The 18685-nt window shown below is 42.3% G+C and overlaps 1 protein-coding gene across 5 annotated transcripts; it reads right to left on the reverse strand.

Annotated features, from left to right (window-relative positions):
* Positions 1–1901: 1901 nt before the first annotated feature.
* Positions 1902–16940, reverse strand: c8h19orf47 (chromosome 8 C19orf47 homolog). Of its 5 annotated transcripts, none has more exons than XM_063205122.1 (8): positions 16811–16940; positions 15202–15280; positions 14301–14415; positions 11630–11711; positions 10736–10858; positions 9250–9405; positions 5858–5940; positions 1902–5729 (listed from the first exon to the last, which is right to left on the reverse strand). In XM_063205122.1, the coding sequence occupies exons 1-8, from the start codon at positions 16860–16862 to the stop codon at positions 5136–5138; spliced, it is 1284 nt and encodes a 427-aa protein (XP_063061192.1). In that variant the 5' UTR covers positions 16863–16940; the 3' UTR covers positions 1902–5135. The 5 variants fall into 5 exon arrangements, with proteins under 5 accessions (XP_063061192.1, XP_063061195.1, XP_063061191.1 ...); XM_063205125.1 differs by having other exon boundaries at positions 9331–9405; positions 15202–15289; positions 16811–16939; XM_063205121.1 differs by having other exon boundaries at positions 15202–15289; positions 16811–16939.
* Positions 16941–18685: the final 1745 nt, after the last annotated feature.

Below are 18685 nucleotides of genomic sequence, written 5' to 3' on the forward strand. Positions count from 1 at the left end.
AAGGAGTAAAATAGTGAACAATTTTTAGTTTTCAGGTTTTAAACTGCTCTTCACAAACAAGCATGGGCCCTGTTAAAATATCTTTCAAAGTCACCCATAAAGAAGTGGACAAGACCAAAGAACAAATTACTTACTACCTTCCTTATATGGAAGCATTGGTCCGATACCTACACAATCTCCCCTTACGTACACTACCGTTCAAAAGTTTGGGGTCACCTTCATTTTTCCAGTAATTTGTTTGCAATTCAAGTCGCAAACATCTTTTGAATAGCTTGAAATGGAATAATGGAAAGTACTGAACAGCAACAGGTGAAAGGTTTGATTACCCATAAAATTGGTTAAACTGGACATAAGAGTGAAATCTAACCAAGCTTTTCACCCATTTATTACATAGAAATACATGTTTTAGTCCATTTTTCTACAGACATTTCTTTGGTTTATCAGAGAATGCATGGGACTATTGGAAAGCTCAGTGTCTGTCAAGTCAAAATAGCTGCATGATTTTCAAGCCATCAGAATGAACCTACTTATGAATGCACAATCCATTGCCTCAGCGATGTTTTGGTGTGCAAGCCAGTGCCATACATTGTTCGAAAGTGTAGATTCTCCTCTTTCAAATTATGTGTATATCATCCGGCATTGTATGAATTGACAGGAGCAGACATCAACTTTCAGCTCATAGAACTCATGGGCAATTCTGGACCTCATCTCATCCCAGGAATGAATCTGTAGAACCGCAACTGGCTATTATTAATGCCAAAGGAGTCTACACTTTGATTAGTACACCAGACTAGACACTACCTTAGTAAAGGTACACTTTGATTAATCAAAAGTTAGTGATACATTTTGGTTTGTCTATACAAGTAAATCCATTCAACAGTTACTTTTTCCAATATCAAATTGCTTATTTGTTGCATGCATTATTTTCAAGGAACAATTACTCTATACACTGATTGTATACCAGAACTGAAATTGAAAAGGAATAAGCTTAACTGTCAGAAAAAAAGGAGGGATACAGCTCTTATGTGGAGCTGCATGCATGCTGCTGGTGTGTGAGGGCTTTTATCATTGATTACATCATGAAGTTAAAAATGTATTGCTCTACGAATAGCCAATATGTAACCATCTCTCTTTGAACTCCATTGATTTTCATTGTGTTGCTTTCCATGATTACAATGACCCTAAACATACACCTAAGGCCAAAGTTGATTTTCTGGAGAGGTGTGAGTGAATCAGTGATTAAGTATGACACCTGATCTGCGTATTTGAAGTGTTTTGAAGTGACTTATCTGCTCATTTTCACATTATGTTCGATAGGCGGCAAAACTTTTGTCTTGTGAAAATCTGCCCTGTCTGTGTTCATTAAAGGGTCAATCTTTCTTTGGTGCATGAAATTTATTTTTGTACATACATTTTCATTCAGGAGGGTTGTAGCTTTCATATGAGTGACTTCTGAAGCCAAGTGATTAATTGAAAGTCAGGTTATTAGCTGTTATTCCAAAGAGATGGATAGGCGTTAGGCGACAACTCTTTTGAAGACGGGTGTATTGTAGTTATCAACACCCCAATTTGATTTCAGTTTTATCAATACAAAATAGGCCTATATTTATCAAAACCCACATTTCGTTTTATCAATACACAATAGTTCATCAATACCCCAATTTGATTTCAGTGTCATCAATACAAAATATAGTTATCAATACCCCAATTTGATTTGACTTTACGGTGCTACTGCTTGCTTATGAAATTCCCTGCCATCAGCTTGTTCTCTCGTTCACTCACCGATTGCCAATGTCTAGTGTGCGCCCTTCGAGGTGTGTCAGCCTTTCTAGTCACGCCCAGTGATTGGATACTCTTTGGTGAACTCACAGACACAAAAAAGACAACAGTTTAGTTGACAATTTCAGATTTCAACCGCAATTCTTTTTTTTATTACAAAATTCCCAAAACTCTTCTGCACAGCTATTTTGCTTTTACAATTCAAAATAATGCAGAGATCTATCCCATAAAATAGAAAATAAAAAGTAAAATACATAAAAATTCCACCCTTTGAGTGTTGAATTGTGTTGGTAATTGAAGACCCAGCTCACATAGGAGCCAGTGCTTAACAAAATGCTGCTGCACCTTGAATAGTACAAGTAAGAGAAATAAAAGCTTATCAGCTGCGCCAATGAAAATAAGCTTTTAATTATTATTCTCGCACTACGGTTTCTCTGTAGGAGGCATTGGCATTCTAAGATATTTTACATTGCCTCACTTAAAAATTATATATTTTTGAGGGGTAAAAAAAAGAAAACATTTAAGGGTTCTAAATGCTGCCCCCTACTGGTTCAAATCCGCAGCTGGAATATTGTTCTGCCCTCACAGACATGGCTGCAGTTGAAATGACAAAGCTGTCTACCGGCCTAAGATGCTGTCTACCTTTCCAGAGCTCAGTGAGCTAACAGATCGGAACTACATGAGTATCAATGCCAGATTCAGCGACTACCAGCCTTGCTATGTTTTCCTTGTCTCTAACACAGGTGTGACTTTGCAAAAGAGTTGACGTGCCCCTTCTTCAGGGTTCAGAATGATCAGCTGCCTCAGAGCAATGCTGGATCAAATTAGTGGCAGAGTTTTTACATTTCAGGACCTAGTTGACATTTGGGGCAAAATATGCAGAAAGGAAATTAGGAGAGCCTTAGTAAGTGTCAGGCTGAGCCAGCAGCCAGTGTGATCTGATATGAAGAAGGCTTTATCCAACTCCCCATCTTGCATGCATGGAACAAAACAAGTAAAAGTAGAATTACTTCATACATTGGTGGAAACACAAAGAGATAAGTCACAAAATAACCCATGTAGGTAAATGCAACCATTTTGATTCGAGATACGAGATGGTAGCCCCTAAATGCAGTACCAGCCCCTAATCCACCACCAGTGGAACGCTGTAATAGTCACTGAAAACCTTTACTACCATAATACTAGACCACTGACAGTACACAGGGCCTTTGGTAATTCATAACGACTTGGTCATTGCCTTTCTGGTAACAACTAAATTATAACTGGGAACGTGTCGAACAGGGTTAAGTGAACAAAACCATTTAAACAAGATGGTTACAAAAATCTCTTTTTTTTAGAGGCAAGATGTTTACACCTATATATTCAAAAAGGTTGTTTTTTTTCAGTCAGCATGACAAGTCACATGGGGATCTTCGCTATCGTATGTGACTAAGTGTAAGTTTATGAAATGTTCTCAAAATATGCTAGGCTATGCAGTACACTCTTGTGTTGAGACTCGCTGGAAATGAAGAAATAATAATAATGATGGCCGCAAACGAGAGAACAGAAAAACCCGTTTCAGAGACACAGCGAGCGTCTGTAAGAGACAAAAAGTAGCATTCCTAATATGAAGCATTAGCAGCACACTGTTAAAGGACAAGTGCACTATTTTGTACATTTAGCCCCTTTTCTGAACTGTCTGCAATTTGGTAAAGTGATACTCACCAACTGCTTGTTGCCGTCTTTTGTTATTTGGCTTTTTTTTTTTTGTCTCAACCGGCTTTAGAATGGCCACCTATGCGCATGTCCACATCTGTTGTTGTTTTCAAGAATGTGGTATTCCATAACAAGTTTTGTCAGAAAAGGGGACACATGTTGTAAATAGGGCTGTTGTCCTTTAAGTAGAGGACCGAGGGCAAACAAGTCAATGCCATTCCTCCTATTGTTTTCTTCTGGCCTCTTGCAAAAACAATTCAGAGGTTATCCTCAGTTGCTATCAGGATAGTGATTTGGAGAGACACTCTTAAGCAAAACAAAAAGCTGCTGTGCGCTGCTTGACAGTGGGGAAACCCTAAGGATTTCGTCTCAGATGGCCGAAAGGCAAAAAGCCCAAGGAAACAAAAGGAGGAATGACACTCACTAGCACTGAGAATTGCTATAGCATTTCATCACTGATAACAAGGGATGTCAAAGCACAGCAAACATGCAAATGTTAGCATTCAACGAAGACATCATTCAATAAAATGAAATAAAACACAGAAGCAGTAGAGCTCTGGTCCACACGAACACCTGTGATAAAGCAAAGATATGTCGGGATTCAAAGGATGACGGGACTTGTATTGTCTGATAAAAATCTACTTGTTCTCAATAGGCCCGATCAGCCATGGCATTGGCACTACACACATTCAAATAAACACACAAATGCAACCTACCCAATTACTATGTCAGGGAAACGAGGCATCAGGGGGGCTTGTGGCTTGTGACGTGCTTTACAGGAGAGCGTTGATAAAAGGTATTTTAGGAATGTGAGGTTATTAGGTATACATGAGGGCTCCTTCACTACGTTTACATGATGTTTTTAATTCCAAAAGAATAATTCCGAATTAAATAGTTCCGTCAAGTTTACTTTGATCTTTCCTTTAATTCCGAATCAAGGTGTTTACATGACGTTTTCAAAGCGGAATTAAGCTTTATTCAGAATTAAAGTCAGTTAAATAATTCCGAATTAAACGTCTCATGTAAACGTAGCACTTGTCACCTAAGTGAAGGTAAGGTAGCTCTATCTTCATCATTCCCATATCGTGTTACCTATACAGAGGCATCAAAAACAAACACACCATTATTCTGTATTGCACCGTAATGCATTTCTTTTTCCTTTTTTGCATTTCATCACATTTTCAGAAAAAAAAACTTATTTTTCACCTAACTTGTAAATACACAGACTCCAAAGTTCCATCTGAAAGAGTTTGTAGCAACTGAAAGTGTCCGTTAAGTGAAAGCGGGTCGCAAACATGTCTCTGTGTGACAAGTTCAGAGAGAGGTCAGGAGAAAGAGTTGAGGAAAAATGAAAAATATCTAAAATATCTGTGTGTGTTTGTTTGTGTGCATTTTATGGCGTGTGTGGCGTGTTTGTCTTTTATGTTTAATAGATGCATGATGGTCATTCTGTCTAGCTGTTCTAGTAACATTTCCGTTCCTCTTTTACTTCAGACATGTAAAAGTCTCTGATTAAAACGGAAGCTATACCGTCGAAACATGTCAGGTAAAAGATTACTTTTACATGTTTGAAGTAAAAGAAAAACTTAGGTGTGTATTTTATGGTTTACGTGCAGGAAAAAAAATTAATAAAGTAATAAAAACTAAAAGTAATAAAAACTTTATTTCCTCTTCATGCCCAGTCTCTTGAACACACTGACGGTGGCAGCGTCCATCTGTGCACTGGGGCAGTCGGACGCTACCGACCCCCCTGTGCTGCTGCTCACCTTGGGGCTGGCCAATGGGAGAGAGTCACTGTGCATGGAGGAGGAAGAGGAGGAGGGGCCTAACGTAATCCTGCTGTGTGCCGAGCCCTTTTTGGCTCCACCCCCTTGGCTGCCGGGGGCCTTGCCCAGTCTGTTAAGCACGCTCCTCTTGGGCGCCCCCTCCTGGGTGGAGGGAGAGGTGGATGATGGGAGCGGTGGGGAGGATTCTGTGGCGGGCCTCTTCAGCCTCTTGCCCAGCCTCTGCAGAGTGGTGGGCTTGGTGGCGGAGGAAGCGGTGACCGTGACAGAGGTGGAGGGCAGTTCCTTTTTCTTGGCGGGGGAGGGGTTGGGTCGCTTGAGCACGCCCGCGTACTGAAGCACCGAGCCCTCCCCGTCACTGTCGTCATCGTCGTTGTCGCCGGCGGTGCCCGATTTGGTTCCGTCTTTCAGCCAGCTGCTGTCTTCCTGGGTCTGGGTGCCGCCACCCAGTCGACTGAACACGCCTGTGGGCTGCAGAGGTGGAAATCGTTCCTTTACATTTATTGGCCAATTAAGCAGCTGTGACTATTTCATGGCCAGTACAGGTAATAAAATTCACTTGACATAAAAACTCAAGGTACGCATAAAAACTGTCTTACCTTTGATGATGCTGTGGAGGTGCTGTCAGCCTTGGACTCTGCCCCTAGTCGGTCAAACACTGATGTACGCTTCAAGCCCTTCGCTGCGGAATAACAAAGAAAACACAGACGCTAAAGAAAACGCTGAACAAGTCAAACATGGAAAGAAACTTGTAAATAACTTTCTACCACAGTACTTTCACACAATTTTTCAGGAAACAAATGTGATGTTAGCATATTATAAATGCGTGTTGGTTGGTTTAGCAAAGCGTTGTTAGTCGTCAGTCTCAGTGATGAGTAGGTTGTGTTAGATAAGTCTTCAAGGAGAACTTTGGTGCCGATCAGTCCATACCCATTGTTTAAGGTCAAGCCAGTGCCGTTTGTAATACAATTAGAAAATGATAAACAACAGCAAATGTTGACCAATGCCAAATAAGTAAAGGCCAGTCAGTGTTTTTGCCCCATTGAGTTAGCTAGCAACTAGTTGAGTGTTAGCTACCAGTTACTTTTGTCATCCTGTCTACACATGTTGCATCAAAACGTTCAAATCTCTGATCTGATTGAGCAAAATGCATATGTAATGGACAGTGTGCAGGGTCTTTGTCTACTTCTTTGAACCATTGGTTACATCCAATGCAGCCGAGGTGCAACAGGAGAATCTTTGTTTACACACTTCTGCGCATGCTCCACATATTGAGTGGCAAGAAAAGACATGCTATTACATTCCCAATTCAGTTTAGTGGGCGAAATCCCTGGCATGAAACCTCACATCTTGGCAACAAAACCACCCAATTCTACATCTAAAAATATAATTTGTTATACATTAATATTAGGCTACTTGGTTATGGGTTCTTGTGGCCTGAATTTATTGCACTAATTGAAGATTTGTCTAGTTAAGAAATGTTCCAAGTGCAGCAAATGTTTCAGTGAATGTCTTTCTTCACGTGTTCAGACAGTGATAAATTGCAGCAACTGAAACAAACAACTGTTTTGTTTCTGAAAGTTAGCTGTCTAGTTTGCCACTTATAAATACAGCATAATAGTTTTAGTTTTCCATGTCATAGCTGTAGCAAGCACCAAACATTCCTCCACTACCTCCAACATTGCAGTTGCGGCTGATTTTCGTTCTCTTTTAAGCCATGGCTGTACCGATGGCGCACCACAGTCATAGGTTGCAAGCTCTAGGAAACTAGGTATTTGGTTACCTTGATTGTCAACTTAAAATGGATCAATCCACAGTTGGAATAAAAGCGAGGTGTTAGATCAAAGAGATGCACGTTTACACACCACACCATGGGCCTTATTTATAACGGGTGCCTACGCACAAAAGACTGCGCAGGCCAAGTTCACCGCAAGGTTTGGTATTTATAGAAAAAGAACTTGGCGGTAAACATGCGTAGCTCCACGCAAAGTTTGACCCATGCGTAGGCACTAAACAAAAGACCAAACGCGGAAAACGCGACCTCGGGAGGTAGCTGGAAGAACGACCCGAAATTGGTTGAAGAAAAAAATTGAAGGTCACGTGTCACGATAGCCACTTTAACATTAGTTAATCCAGTTCGCAACGAAAACGCGGTTGTTTGTTGTTTGGTAGGCCTAATGGTGGAAAATAATAAGTAGGCCTACCTGGCCTATCCATAGCCACATGCATGTTTTGTAAGGAAGTAGGCCTAATAGACACTTCAAATCTTACGTTTAGGGTAGGCCTACATTACATTTGGAAATACCCTACATTTTATTAACAATAACCACGGACCTTTCCAGTAGGCTATCAGGCTATAATCGTATCGGTAGGCTATAAAGTGTTCCGAGTCTGCAAGGCATTACGTCAATATTTAAGCCAGTTGCAGAATCATCTGCTCGAGTCCCAAGTGCATCTGTAATAGTTGATTTTCTCAGCCATACAGGCAAGCATACAGCCAAGTGCCATACTAATGGACAGCTTCGTTTCTCTTGTTGCATGTCATTTCTTTTCCATGCGGTTATTCGTCATCAAAGAAGCAGAGGTGTGCATTTGACAGCTGGCCTTATACACTGATAATGCACGTTTATAACACACACATTTAATAAATACAGACTAGAAAATGCCCATATGTCATGCTGTCTGTGGATATGTCGACCGACAGTTGGGGCGTCGCTTTGAACTGAAAGCAGACAGCTGCGCGCAGTGACCATTAGGCTAACAGCAATTGCTGAAAAAAAAAATGAAACCCGGTGCATATGTGTGATGAGACAGCGAATAGATTTTCTACCGGTGAATTTCACATGGGGACATGCCATGTGGGATGTTAACTTGACGCAGCTATTTTTCCCCTTGTCCACAACTCAATTAATAGCCTACTACATGTTCATGACTTGGCAGGTTCATGTCTATGCCATCCTTATTTTATTTATTTTTACTTCTGGAATAGCGTGACTTTTGCGAACATAACCATCCACATGCTGCAATTCGAGGAATTATTTTTGTACGACTTCCCAAACTTAACCGCTCCACTTTGCCCAACGTTCTCTAGGCCTATCTAATAAAACTGTTTGCTCCACATGTGGTAAATAGGCTCTCTCGTCTGCTTTCCGCACGCCGTCCACAGATATAAATATTCATTTTGGGCGTTTCACTGAATATTCATAGACAATTATGGGTGTGTCCACAGGTGCGCACATTTGCCGCAACTTCAGAGTCAGTTGGGATTTATAAAGGGAAATCGACGTGGAACGTGCGTGCGCCATGCTTTATAAATCTGAATATTTTCTTGCGCACGCACATCCTGAGTTTCGTGCGTGCGCCATCTTTTGGCGCATTTCTTCCGCAAAGTTTTATAAATGAGGCCCCATATGCGGGTGACCCGGCTTCGAGTCCGGCCCCATCTCTCTCCCCCACTTACTTCCTGTCATCTCTTCACTGTCCTATCTAAACTAAAGGCATAACCCCCCCCCCCCCCCCCAACAAGATCAAAGAACAGATGTTTCGTCATGTCAGAGGGCTGTGTAACCGACAATATAAGTGAACCGCTAACATCTTCCTGCACATGTGTGAAAATCAATGGAGCTATGTAAAAATGGGCTGCTTCTTGCCAACCAATTTTGAGTGGAACGTCAAAAGTGTAAACAATAACGGAAAACAAGGGCCCTTTCTCAATGCCCAGTGTTCTAGCCTTGCTAGGATGTGAAACGCCCAGTGATTGGATACTTCGCGGAGTTCACCAAAGAGTATCCAATCACCAGGCGTTTCATGTCTAGCAAGGGTAGAACACTTGACATTGAGATGGGGCCTTGGATTCTCCTATAGCATCCTATGGTGAACTCGTTATGTTTCCCAACAAAAGCACTGTGCCCTCCAAAAACAGAGTTAAGGACTGATATGCAACGCTCTTCTCCTTTCCTCCACTTCTACCAGTTGAAGAGGTGGATGTTACCTTTCCCCTTCTTGGCCTGCTGGTCAAGGATGCGGCGCGTGCGGGCGGTTGTTCCCTTGGGCATGTTTATGATGTACTTGCCTTCCATTTCCGCAGTCACGCGCCGTCGCTTCACCGGCAGACCGTTCCCTCCATCCGACGCGTCGCTGGATGACGCTGAAGAGGACGAAGAGGAGGCAGAAAATATACAGCTGCATCACTCCACTGGCTGGGAGATATGGGCTGTCTCTCAAATCACGCACTTGTGCACTTTGGGCACTGTGTTTCAGTGCCCTAGGACGCTCACGCTGAAAATTTCAGTTGAGCAAGTGCACTGTAAGTGCCAGGATGATCCCCTAACAATGGCGGAAAAATGCAGTGCTTGAATGATGGACACTGCACACACTAAACGGCGGCCATTTTGACAATAACACGGAGGAAATGAGGCACTCAGTTCAGTAGAAGAGTTTGGTCAACAGTCTACTAATTCTGTAAGTAATGTTGATGTTACACCAACCTTTTCATGCCAACCAAAGTATTTCATGTGTGACTGTTGTCCTTTGGGGTGAAGGAAATGAAAAGACAAGCACCAGACGCTGTGCATTGTTAACAGTAGCCAACTGATATTTTGAAGAGCTAATGCCATGCTCAGCCGTCACTTCCAGCTCGGGCACAGTGCATAGTGCTCAATTTTTTCCACAACACTATGCACAAAAGACCCTGACTGTCAGTGCACTGACACAAGTGCGTGATTTGAGACATAGCCATGGAGCCTACACGACAAAGCTGGTTCAGGAGTAAACCAGGTTACCCGTAAGTTAAGACGTGAATCATCTAATAGAGGAGCCTGGACTCCAGGCTCCATCCTCTTCTATTGGATGATTTACCTCTTGACTTAACCTGGTCTACTCCTGAACCAGCTTTGTTGTATAGGCCCATGGTCTTAGTAGCGTATAACTCCCATTCATTTTGGCATGGCTAATTGACCAAGTGTTGAAAAAGTAACTGTTAATAAACATCAAATGTGGCAAAATGTACTCAATAAAAGAAAAGAAAGCGTGATAAGCGGCAAAACCACTTTGGGCCTGAAGTCTATATCTCTAGCTCCATAAAAGTCCTTATTCACTCATCTTGCTATTGGCTTTTCCCAAACTGAACGACAGCAAGGGTGGGAAACCGTTTTCAGTCGAGGGGCCACTTCAAATGCTATAATGTCCTCCAAGGGTCGTACTATGATCACAAACCAGGATTACCCCCTGCAATTTAGACCTATATTGAAGACAAACACCTTTACAACAGACGCTCCTTCACTGGGTCCCGGAAAATATAACTTATTTGCAAATGTAATTCCTGACATTTCTTTACAAAACATGTCATATTTTATATGAAACTGCATAACATTAAATTCATATCAGGGCCGGATATGACAGCCTCAAGGACCATAAATGGCCCTTGAAACATAGGTTCCCCACCCCTGATTTAAAGGGAACAAAAATGGTCTGTGTACCTTTAGCTCCTCCCTTGGCTCCCTTGTTGGCCACGGTGACGGAGAGCCGGTTCTCTGGCCACTGCGCAGGGGTGCTGGGAGGAGAGTCCCTGCTCAGGGCACTGGCTATCATCCGCGTGGCAGCTGTTCACACAGAGGAGGAGGGGGAGGAGAGATAGCAGAGAGAGAGAGAGAGAGAGAGAGAGAGAGAGAGAGAGAGAGAGAGAGAGAGACAGAGAGAGAGAGAGAGAGAGAGAGAGAGAGAGAGAGACAGAGAGAGAGACAGAGAGAGAGAGAGACAGAGAGAGAGACAGAGAGAGAGAGATATTTATATACAGGAGTTTGATGACGGGGCCCCTTAGCTTTAAATGAGGCCTATTACTCATGAACAGATGGACAAGAGCAGGGGTCTGTTCTCTGTGGTGGTGGTGGGGGGAGGAATGAAGAGGAGGAAGAAGAGGGGGCCTGGTGGAGGAGTAAGAATAAGAGGAAAGAACAGGAGGTAGAGAAGAAAGAAATGCAAAGAGGCAGAGGAAGAAGAGGAAGATGTAGACAGGGTCCTACGTAGAGTGGGAAGAGCAGGTGAAGGAAAAACATGAGGAAGAGGAAGGGAGGCAATTGGACAAAAAGTAATACAAAGAAAAAGATGAAGAAGCTGAGGAGGAGAGGATAAATGAGGAGGAACTGGTGTGTGGAGAACTGGAGGAAGGTGAGGAGGAGGAGGAGAAGGAGAGGAGGATGACGGACAGGAGGTGCGAGGAGGAGGAGGAAGGGGAGAAGGAGGATGAAGGAGAGGAGGTTTAGACTCGAGGAGGAGGAGGAAGGGGAGGAGGATGAAGGAGAGGAGGTGCAGACTCGAGGAGGAGGGAGTTGGAGGAGGAGGATGAAGGGGAGGAGGTGCAGACTCAGACTCACGAGTATTGGCTGTGCGCCGCAGCTCTGCCTGGACGCTGGTCTGGCCTGAGTTGATGGCCTCTGTAGCCATCTTGCACATGTCCTTCACACAGGAAAACACAATCACAAACACACACTTAAGTAAATCAATACAATTAACTCACTGCGATAAGAGATGACAATCAGCCATGCACGGTGACCCACGACATTACAAAAAACACTCCAAAAGCCCCAGTCTTGGGCCTCTGGACTGGTCTGTGGTTCCTAAAGAGGAAAAAGAGACATCTTTCTGTATACTGCCCTACAATCTTAGAACGCAGTAACTCTGAAAACGGCAAACTGAGAAAAAAGGCTTCAAAGTTTTCCATATGGCGCGACAACTGTGTTGCCGGTAAATTGGTGGTGACACTTCCTGGTAATGCTTGTTTAGGATAGAAATTTAATGCACACAAAAAAAAAAACAAAAAAAAAACATTTATGTGTCTTTTTGCCACAAAAAACAGAGTTACTGCGTTCTTGGCTGGTATTACTGCCACAAAATGGAGTTACTGCAGGAGTTACTGCGTTCTTAGCTTGTATTACTGTCTACTCCCAAACCAGTCCCATTGGAACGTGCAGCAGTAACTCGCCGACTTACTGCGTTTTTGTTTAACTTTTTTTGGGTCATTTTTGCACTTTCAAAATGAGTTTTCTCCAAAACGGGACGGTGTTGGACCACCATTTTTGGACACAAGACAAATGAGGTAGTTTAGAACCCATTTCCGATATAAAAAAAATCGACCATTTTGAGTTACTGCGTTCTTGTATTGCACGGCAGTATAGTCCCAGGCCTGGTGGTGGAGGCAGAAACAAAATAGACCCCATGTGCATTTTAACTTTCCTCCATCAAGGAACGTAGATTCTGTGAGAAGCTAAAAGTCCATTTATAACAAACCCAAAGAGGGAATACAAAGTCAATGCGAGCCAACGTGTGTAGTTTCCACACGTTACTACATGATCCACAGTTAAGCAAGTTTCACCCTCAATGTCAATGTTTTTTGCACACACTGATGTGTAATGGTGGCCGAAGCGTAGAGATGCAGAGCCCAGCCTTTGCCTTAGAATGCAGCAACTCTATGGCCTTTTTGGTTAAATGGTTCAGGAAACTGTATAACACCAAAGAAACATCTTGGCACACTGCACCAATACTCCTGTCTTGAAGTAATAAATAAAGAAGCACTCAAGAGATTTGGCTCTTCTTTTTTCATCGCCTCGGGAACATTGAGAAAGGGTGCCGGCCTGAAATGTTTGTGAGGTAATTAAATAAGAAAGAAAAAAACAAATCTATTGAGTGCTTCTTTAGTTAGTACCTCTTCAAGCTTATGATTTTCACCTACAAAAATGTAACGCTCAGTATAGCACATCACAAGGTGTCGAGCATGCTTCCTGATGCTACTATATACAGGTAGTTGCGTGCTACCCTACTCCATTGATATGTTCCACACTCCACACTGCTCTGTGTACTGAGGCGGAGTGCACTTGCCACCTTCAGAGAGAACGGTACACTTTGAGGGTGAAGTGTCGGTCCAAATCACGTTCTATCTGATGCACTTAACAGAAATGACCGTTGCCATGTGTCATCCGAGTTTACCAACAGCCAAAAATACAATTCAGAAAGGAAACCACTGTTCGTCATGTTGACATTTTTTTGGTTTGATAACCCCGTCTCTTACAGGTATATACATGGCGATTGTCTTTCGAAGCAAAACTATGCTGTTATAACGGCGAATGGGCAGTTTGACAGATCTGACATTCAAGTACGTAACAAACATGGTGGTGTACAGTACAGTAGTGTGTACAGTGTACAGTGTACAGTAACTCCACACCTCAAAAAGTGGCCGGCTTGAGAGCGTCATTCGGGTACTTACAGTACACTTTAATTCGTTGTGATTAGAAAGGGAACGCCTTACATACACGAACACCAGGGAAGTAAGGGCAGTAACTACGGAACACACAGCGTGCATCCCAATACGTGTCCTTGCCTCCTCGTCCCGCATCCTGGCCCCTCCTCCGTGGAGAAAACGATAAAGTTTCACAGCGGTCAGCCTCGCCACAACAACTTTTGAGGGACTGTTTTTCATTCACCATCCCAATTGCAAATGAGAAAAAGACTTTACAATTGAGCTTTTGCAAGATATTGAAATATCATTATATTTCAATATCTTGCAAAAGCTCAATTGTAAAGTCTTTTTGTCAGTGATGTCATCATGACGAGAAGCAAGTGGAGGAGGCAAGGTCACATATTGGGATGCACCCAGAGTAGTATGGAACACACAGCAGTACAGAACACACGGCAGTACAGAACACACGGCAGTACGGAACACACGGCAGTACGGAACACACGGCATCTCTCTCCCATCTTTATATCCAGTCAGCACCTTTGGGCCCGCCCATGAGACTACTTGTTTTTCCCTCCGTATGTGCCACCCAGTCTATGTAGTGGCTAATCAAACGGTTCTTCTGTGTCTAATGAATGGCAGTGGATTGGCACCGCACGGCCAGCGGTGGAGCATACAAAGGGGAAAACAAACAATTTCATGGGCGGGCCAGAGGTGCTGACTGGATCTATATGAAGGCTTCCTATCCTACTTCGTTTTCCTGCCATAATAAAAGTGAAAAATCTTGAATTGTCGTCTTGACCGTGATACCCTACCTGTCTGTAGACCATCTTGGCGTGCTTGAGGATGGCGATGATGTCTCCGATGACGGTGATGCCCAGGTCCATCATGATGTCCTTACTCAGGTCCATCAGCATCGTCTTCTGGATCCTTAAAATAAATGAATACATAAATGAATTAAATTAAATAAAACGGAACAAGCAAAGAGAATTTTATCGATACATTTTCAAGCTCATTTCTCGCATCGTTTTTTTTTTTACACTGAGCACTTTTGCATACCAATGTATTTGGACATGTGCGAGGCCAAATCATCCACACTGTCCATTACACAAGCAAATAATAATTGCTAGTGTTGCACCGATACCGATACCAGTATCGGTGTATTGGCACTAAAATGGTGGTATCAGTATCGGCGAGTACCAACGAATAGGACACCGATACCATTTACAGGTGCTTGTATGACACTTAAACAGCCTTGAAATTAGTTATTTCATAGGTATTTAAAACGTATAAAAAGTTTTGCTGGATTCACTTTGTATTAGTCTTTTTCATGTTTCATAAAGGTAGGCAGCAGCCTGACAAAGCCATGCAATGATTTTACATCCAAGTAGTATGCACTACAGCCCTTCTGCACAGCCAGGTAGGGTATCGGTGTCGGGGACAAAAATGGTATCGTTGCAACACTAATAATTACTGTTTCGGTCATAACGTTATTCTCCAGGTAAGATACATTCAGATCAATCCAAAGAAAAAAATTCCACAGCGCATTGATTTCAAAGATAAAAGATACAAACAAGTGAGGTAGAAAAAAATTGTGGAAAGACACGACATGCAGTGAAATTACAGGAATAATACTTGCTGTAACAAATCAGTATGGTAAAAATTATGAGAGTACAACTAGCAATGACGATGACGATGCTTTTCATATATGCCTACCTGTTATCCACAAAGGACACAGCGTAGTTCACAGCCATGCTGGGAGGAATTCCAGCATCTTTGAAAAACTGGATCCATTCTGAGGTGCCTAAAGATATTTTGGAAAGAAAGAAAGAAAGAAAGAAAGAAAACAACATGGGCACTTCAACATAGTTTTACAAATGCAGGTGAAAATGGCTCAGATATCATTTTCTGACTTTATATCCAACATGCCTCATGATCTGATTAATAACCCATAAGTTATCTCATAAATGCCACTCATATAGACTATACATCAGAAAAAAGCAGAGTTTGCATTACAATACAAGCTCACCCCACTACCAGACTACTGAGTCAGGCCAGCAAGCATCTAAATAGAGCAACCAGCTCAGCTATCTCACACCTTTCTGTGAAACAAGCCATCCGTAGCCTGCAATAGCCCTCATAAATGTCACAGTGCTTTAATCCACAGACTAATCAATCTAGCTACTGGACAATAATGTTATCGGTGACCTTAGACAGGTTGGCCATTCAAAATAAATCATCAAGTTATTATGACTACTATTGCTCCCTTTGTACGACTCACTTGCCCTGCATTCCTTTGCAAGCCAAAAAAAAACAAAAAACAAAACAAAACAAATCGAGTCATCCAAACGACACGTTTACATTCAGGGGACTCATATGTTTGCATGAAACCTCGTCAATGAGACCCAAGCACTGTTTGTAAACAGATCACTCCAACACTAATAACCATGACACACAAACAGCAGGGATTAGTTAAAATAGGCAAGGAGTCCAGTACCTTTCGACATCTCTGTTCAAGTACAAGAAAGGCACAGTAGTGTCCTATGCTGGGATGTCTAGTTCTAGCCTAGCTGTCGTTCCCGTGTCTGTCTGGTTGGACCTCTGTTCTGCCACCCGTCCGGACACCACTCCCCTCGGCGGTCTGCAAACTCATGCTTTATGAGGGCACGGGTGTAATGGGCTATTTTTGGAACGAGGCAGTGTGGGACACTCGCCAACGACATTGAAATCCTATCTGTTCCCGCACGTGTATTTTTCATTGACAGCCGAGCGGATGGTTCATTGCGTCTCGACTGACTGAATGAATGGCAAAAAGAACCCTTAACCGTAACTTCTGCCACGTAGTTATACTTGGAGCAAAGCATGTTGATTTGCTGACGAGTAGAATCAGCCTGCGCGATAGCACACAACACGGGCCACCAGACTTTTGAATGTACAGTCACCTCAATCGGATGTTAACGTCCGTCAACTGAGCTAACACACTAGCAAAAGTAACATCTCTGGATGATCATAGTACGCAACCGCAACCAAGAACAAGTTTTGCGGCAACTTAGCTCACAACACAGTAATGAAAGATAGTATTAATCTAACTAAGAGGTGAAAGTTGCCTTTTACTTTCCTGTTGGGGGTTTTCAAGGACCAACTTAAGGTAGCGAGGTATCATAGCTACTGCCAGCTAACGTTAGCTGAACAAAGGAAGATTTTACTCAAATTTCAACATTCTATGTTTTCGGGTGCTGCCTGGATGGTTAATGAACATTTAGAAAACCTGTGTCACAGCAACTAGTATGGTTTATCTGCATGGCGAACAATAGCGCATTATTACCTGATTTCTCTGACGCCATCTTCACCGCAGTGCTAATTTGTGTTACCAACATCCGGAATTCTAGATCCTCCTAGGGCAATTTCCGGTTAAGCAAATTAAAAGTCCTTTCTGAACCTGCGATGAGTGTCCACAGTCACACCACCTTGACCTTAAACACCCCTTTTGCCTACATTCCTCCTCTTTTGTCAGAAGTTTGGCTATGCCTGATATACAGTATAGTGACACAGACTACAGCCTGCAGTGAAATTACAAATTTGACAGTCAACTCCAGAAAGACTATTCGGTATTCATAGATGTGCACATGACCCCCAATAGGCCTACACTACACCCAAATACCTGGTTGTCAGAGGAATGCAAGGCAAAGTATAATGGATATTGTGCATGCCGTATAATTATTTTCCACACATAGTCCCCTATTAAAGAAACCAAACAAACACATAGCCCTCTGGGAATATTTTATTGAGAAAGGTCTGAAATTGAAACTGAACGTTAGAAAAACTGAGCACTGAGAATTCTGTCAATGATCTTCACTCATCACCAGATAATTCATCCAAATGTAGGGATGTAGAATCCCACTGTTACTTAGGCCTACATGACATATTACCTGTATGTTGGTTATACAACAACAGTATGCGAAAACATTTACCACAGAAAGCTGCTTGTGATTGCAGGGGCTAATTAAGATGCTCTTTACATGTATGATGGATATTTTTGAAAACACATTGTTTTTGGCCTCTTGTTTACACATAAACTGAGTTTTAAAATGCACAATCAGGTTTTAAAAATATCCCATACGTGTAACCACAACCAGCACTATAGGTCAATGACTCAAATTTATAATACACTTACTTTAATCGACTGGCATGGAAAAAAGATGTGAAAAGTTACTACTTTGCATACTATTTGCTATTTGTTTTCAGTGTATGTTGTTGTTTTCTCTTGTGTATACTTTGTAATATTTAGTTCAAGTTTTGATGATTAAATAAGACCAATGATATGCAAATTATATACTATTTATCTTGAAACTAATGAGCAACGAGATGTGAAACAAGCAGCGAGTAGGCCCACTAGGCCTATAGGATTGCATTACCTCCTATCGCCAGCAGGTGGCACACATGACCATGACTTTAGCAGAACAGCAGTTAAAACTTTTCTCACACTGAGGAATCCCTGTTTCTCAAAAGCTATTTTGCTCTATTCATAAAGTACAATTTAACCAGCCCTGTCTTAAAGCTTTTGATGACAATAGTGTTAAGACAACCAATGCCATTCTTCTTTGCTCTAGCTGAACTCAAACTGAATTGAACCCCAACCCAGCCCCCAACCTATAATGTAGGCTATGTCAAGGGCCCATTACACTGGATAGTGTACTTAGGTTTAACCTGTTAAAAACGCTGTGCTATAAACTTGCTAAAGTCCATCTGTTATGTCATAGTACTGTTGTTATGGTACTTTTCAATGACTATTACAGCGTGCCGCTGGAAGTACGGCGTGCATTAAGGGGCTGCATAAATTACAATAATAATAAAAAAAGACAAACTGCAGCACATTGGAAAAAGCCTTTCTGATTTGCTGTAGCCTTGCACTTGCATAGCATCACATTATCATGATGAGTGGGTGATGGGTGGGAATGGAGACAGAGGTCCCGAGGGGCAGGACAAACTTAAAACTATACCTATACCTATACCAGGGGTGGGGAACCTTTTCCATTTGAGGGGTCACTGTAAAAGTCCTCTGAGGGCCATAGCATGAACACAAACCAGGATTTCCACCTGCACTTTGCGCTTATATTGAAGGCAGCCACCTTTAAAACAGACCCCACCTTCTCTAGGTCCCCTGAATATTACTTGTATTGCAAATGCATTTTCTAAGATT

This window comes from Engraulis encrasicolus, chromosome 8 (assembly GCF_034702125.1).
Source record: "Engraulis encrasicolus isolate BLACKSEA-1 chromosome 8, IST_EnEncr_1.0, whole genome shotgun sequence".
NCBI lineage: Eukaryota > Metazoa > Chordata > Actinopteri > Clupeiformes > Engraulidae > Engraulis > Engraulis encrasicolus.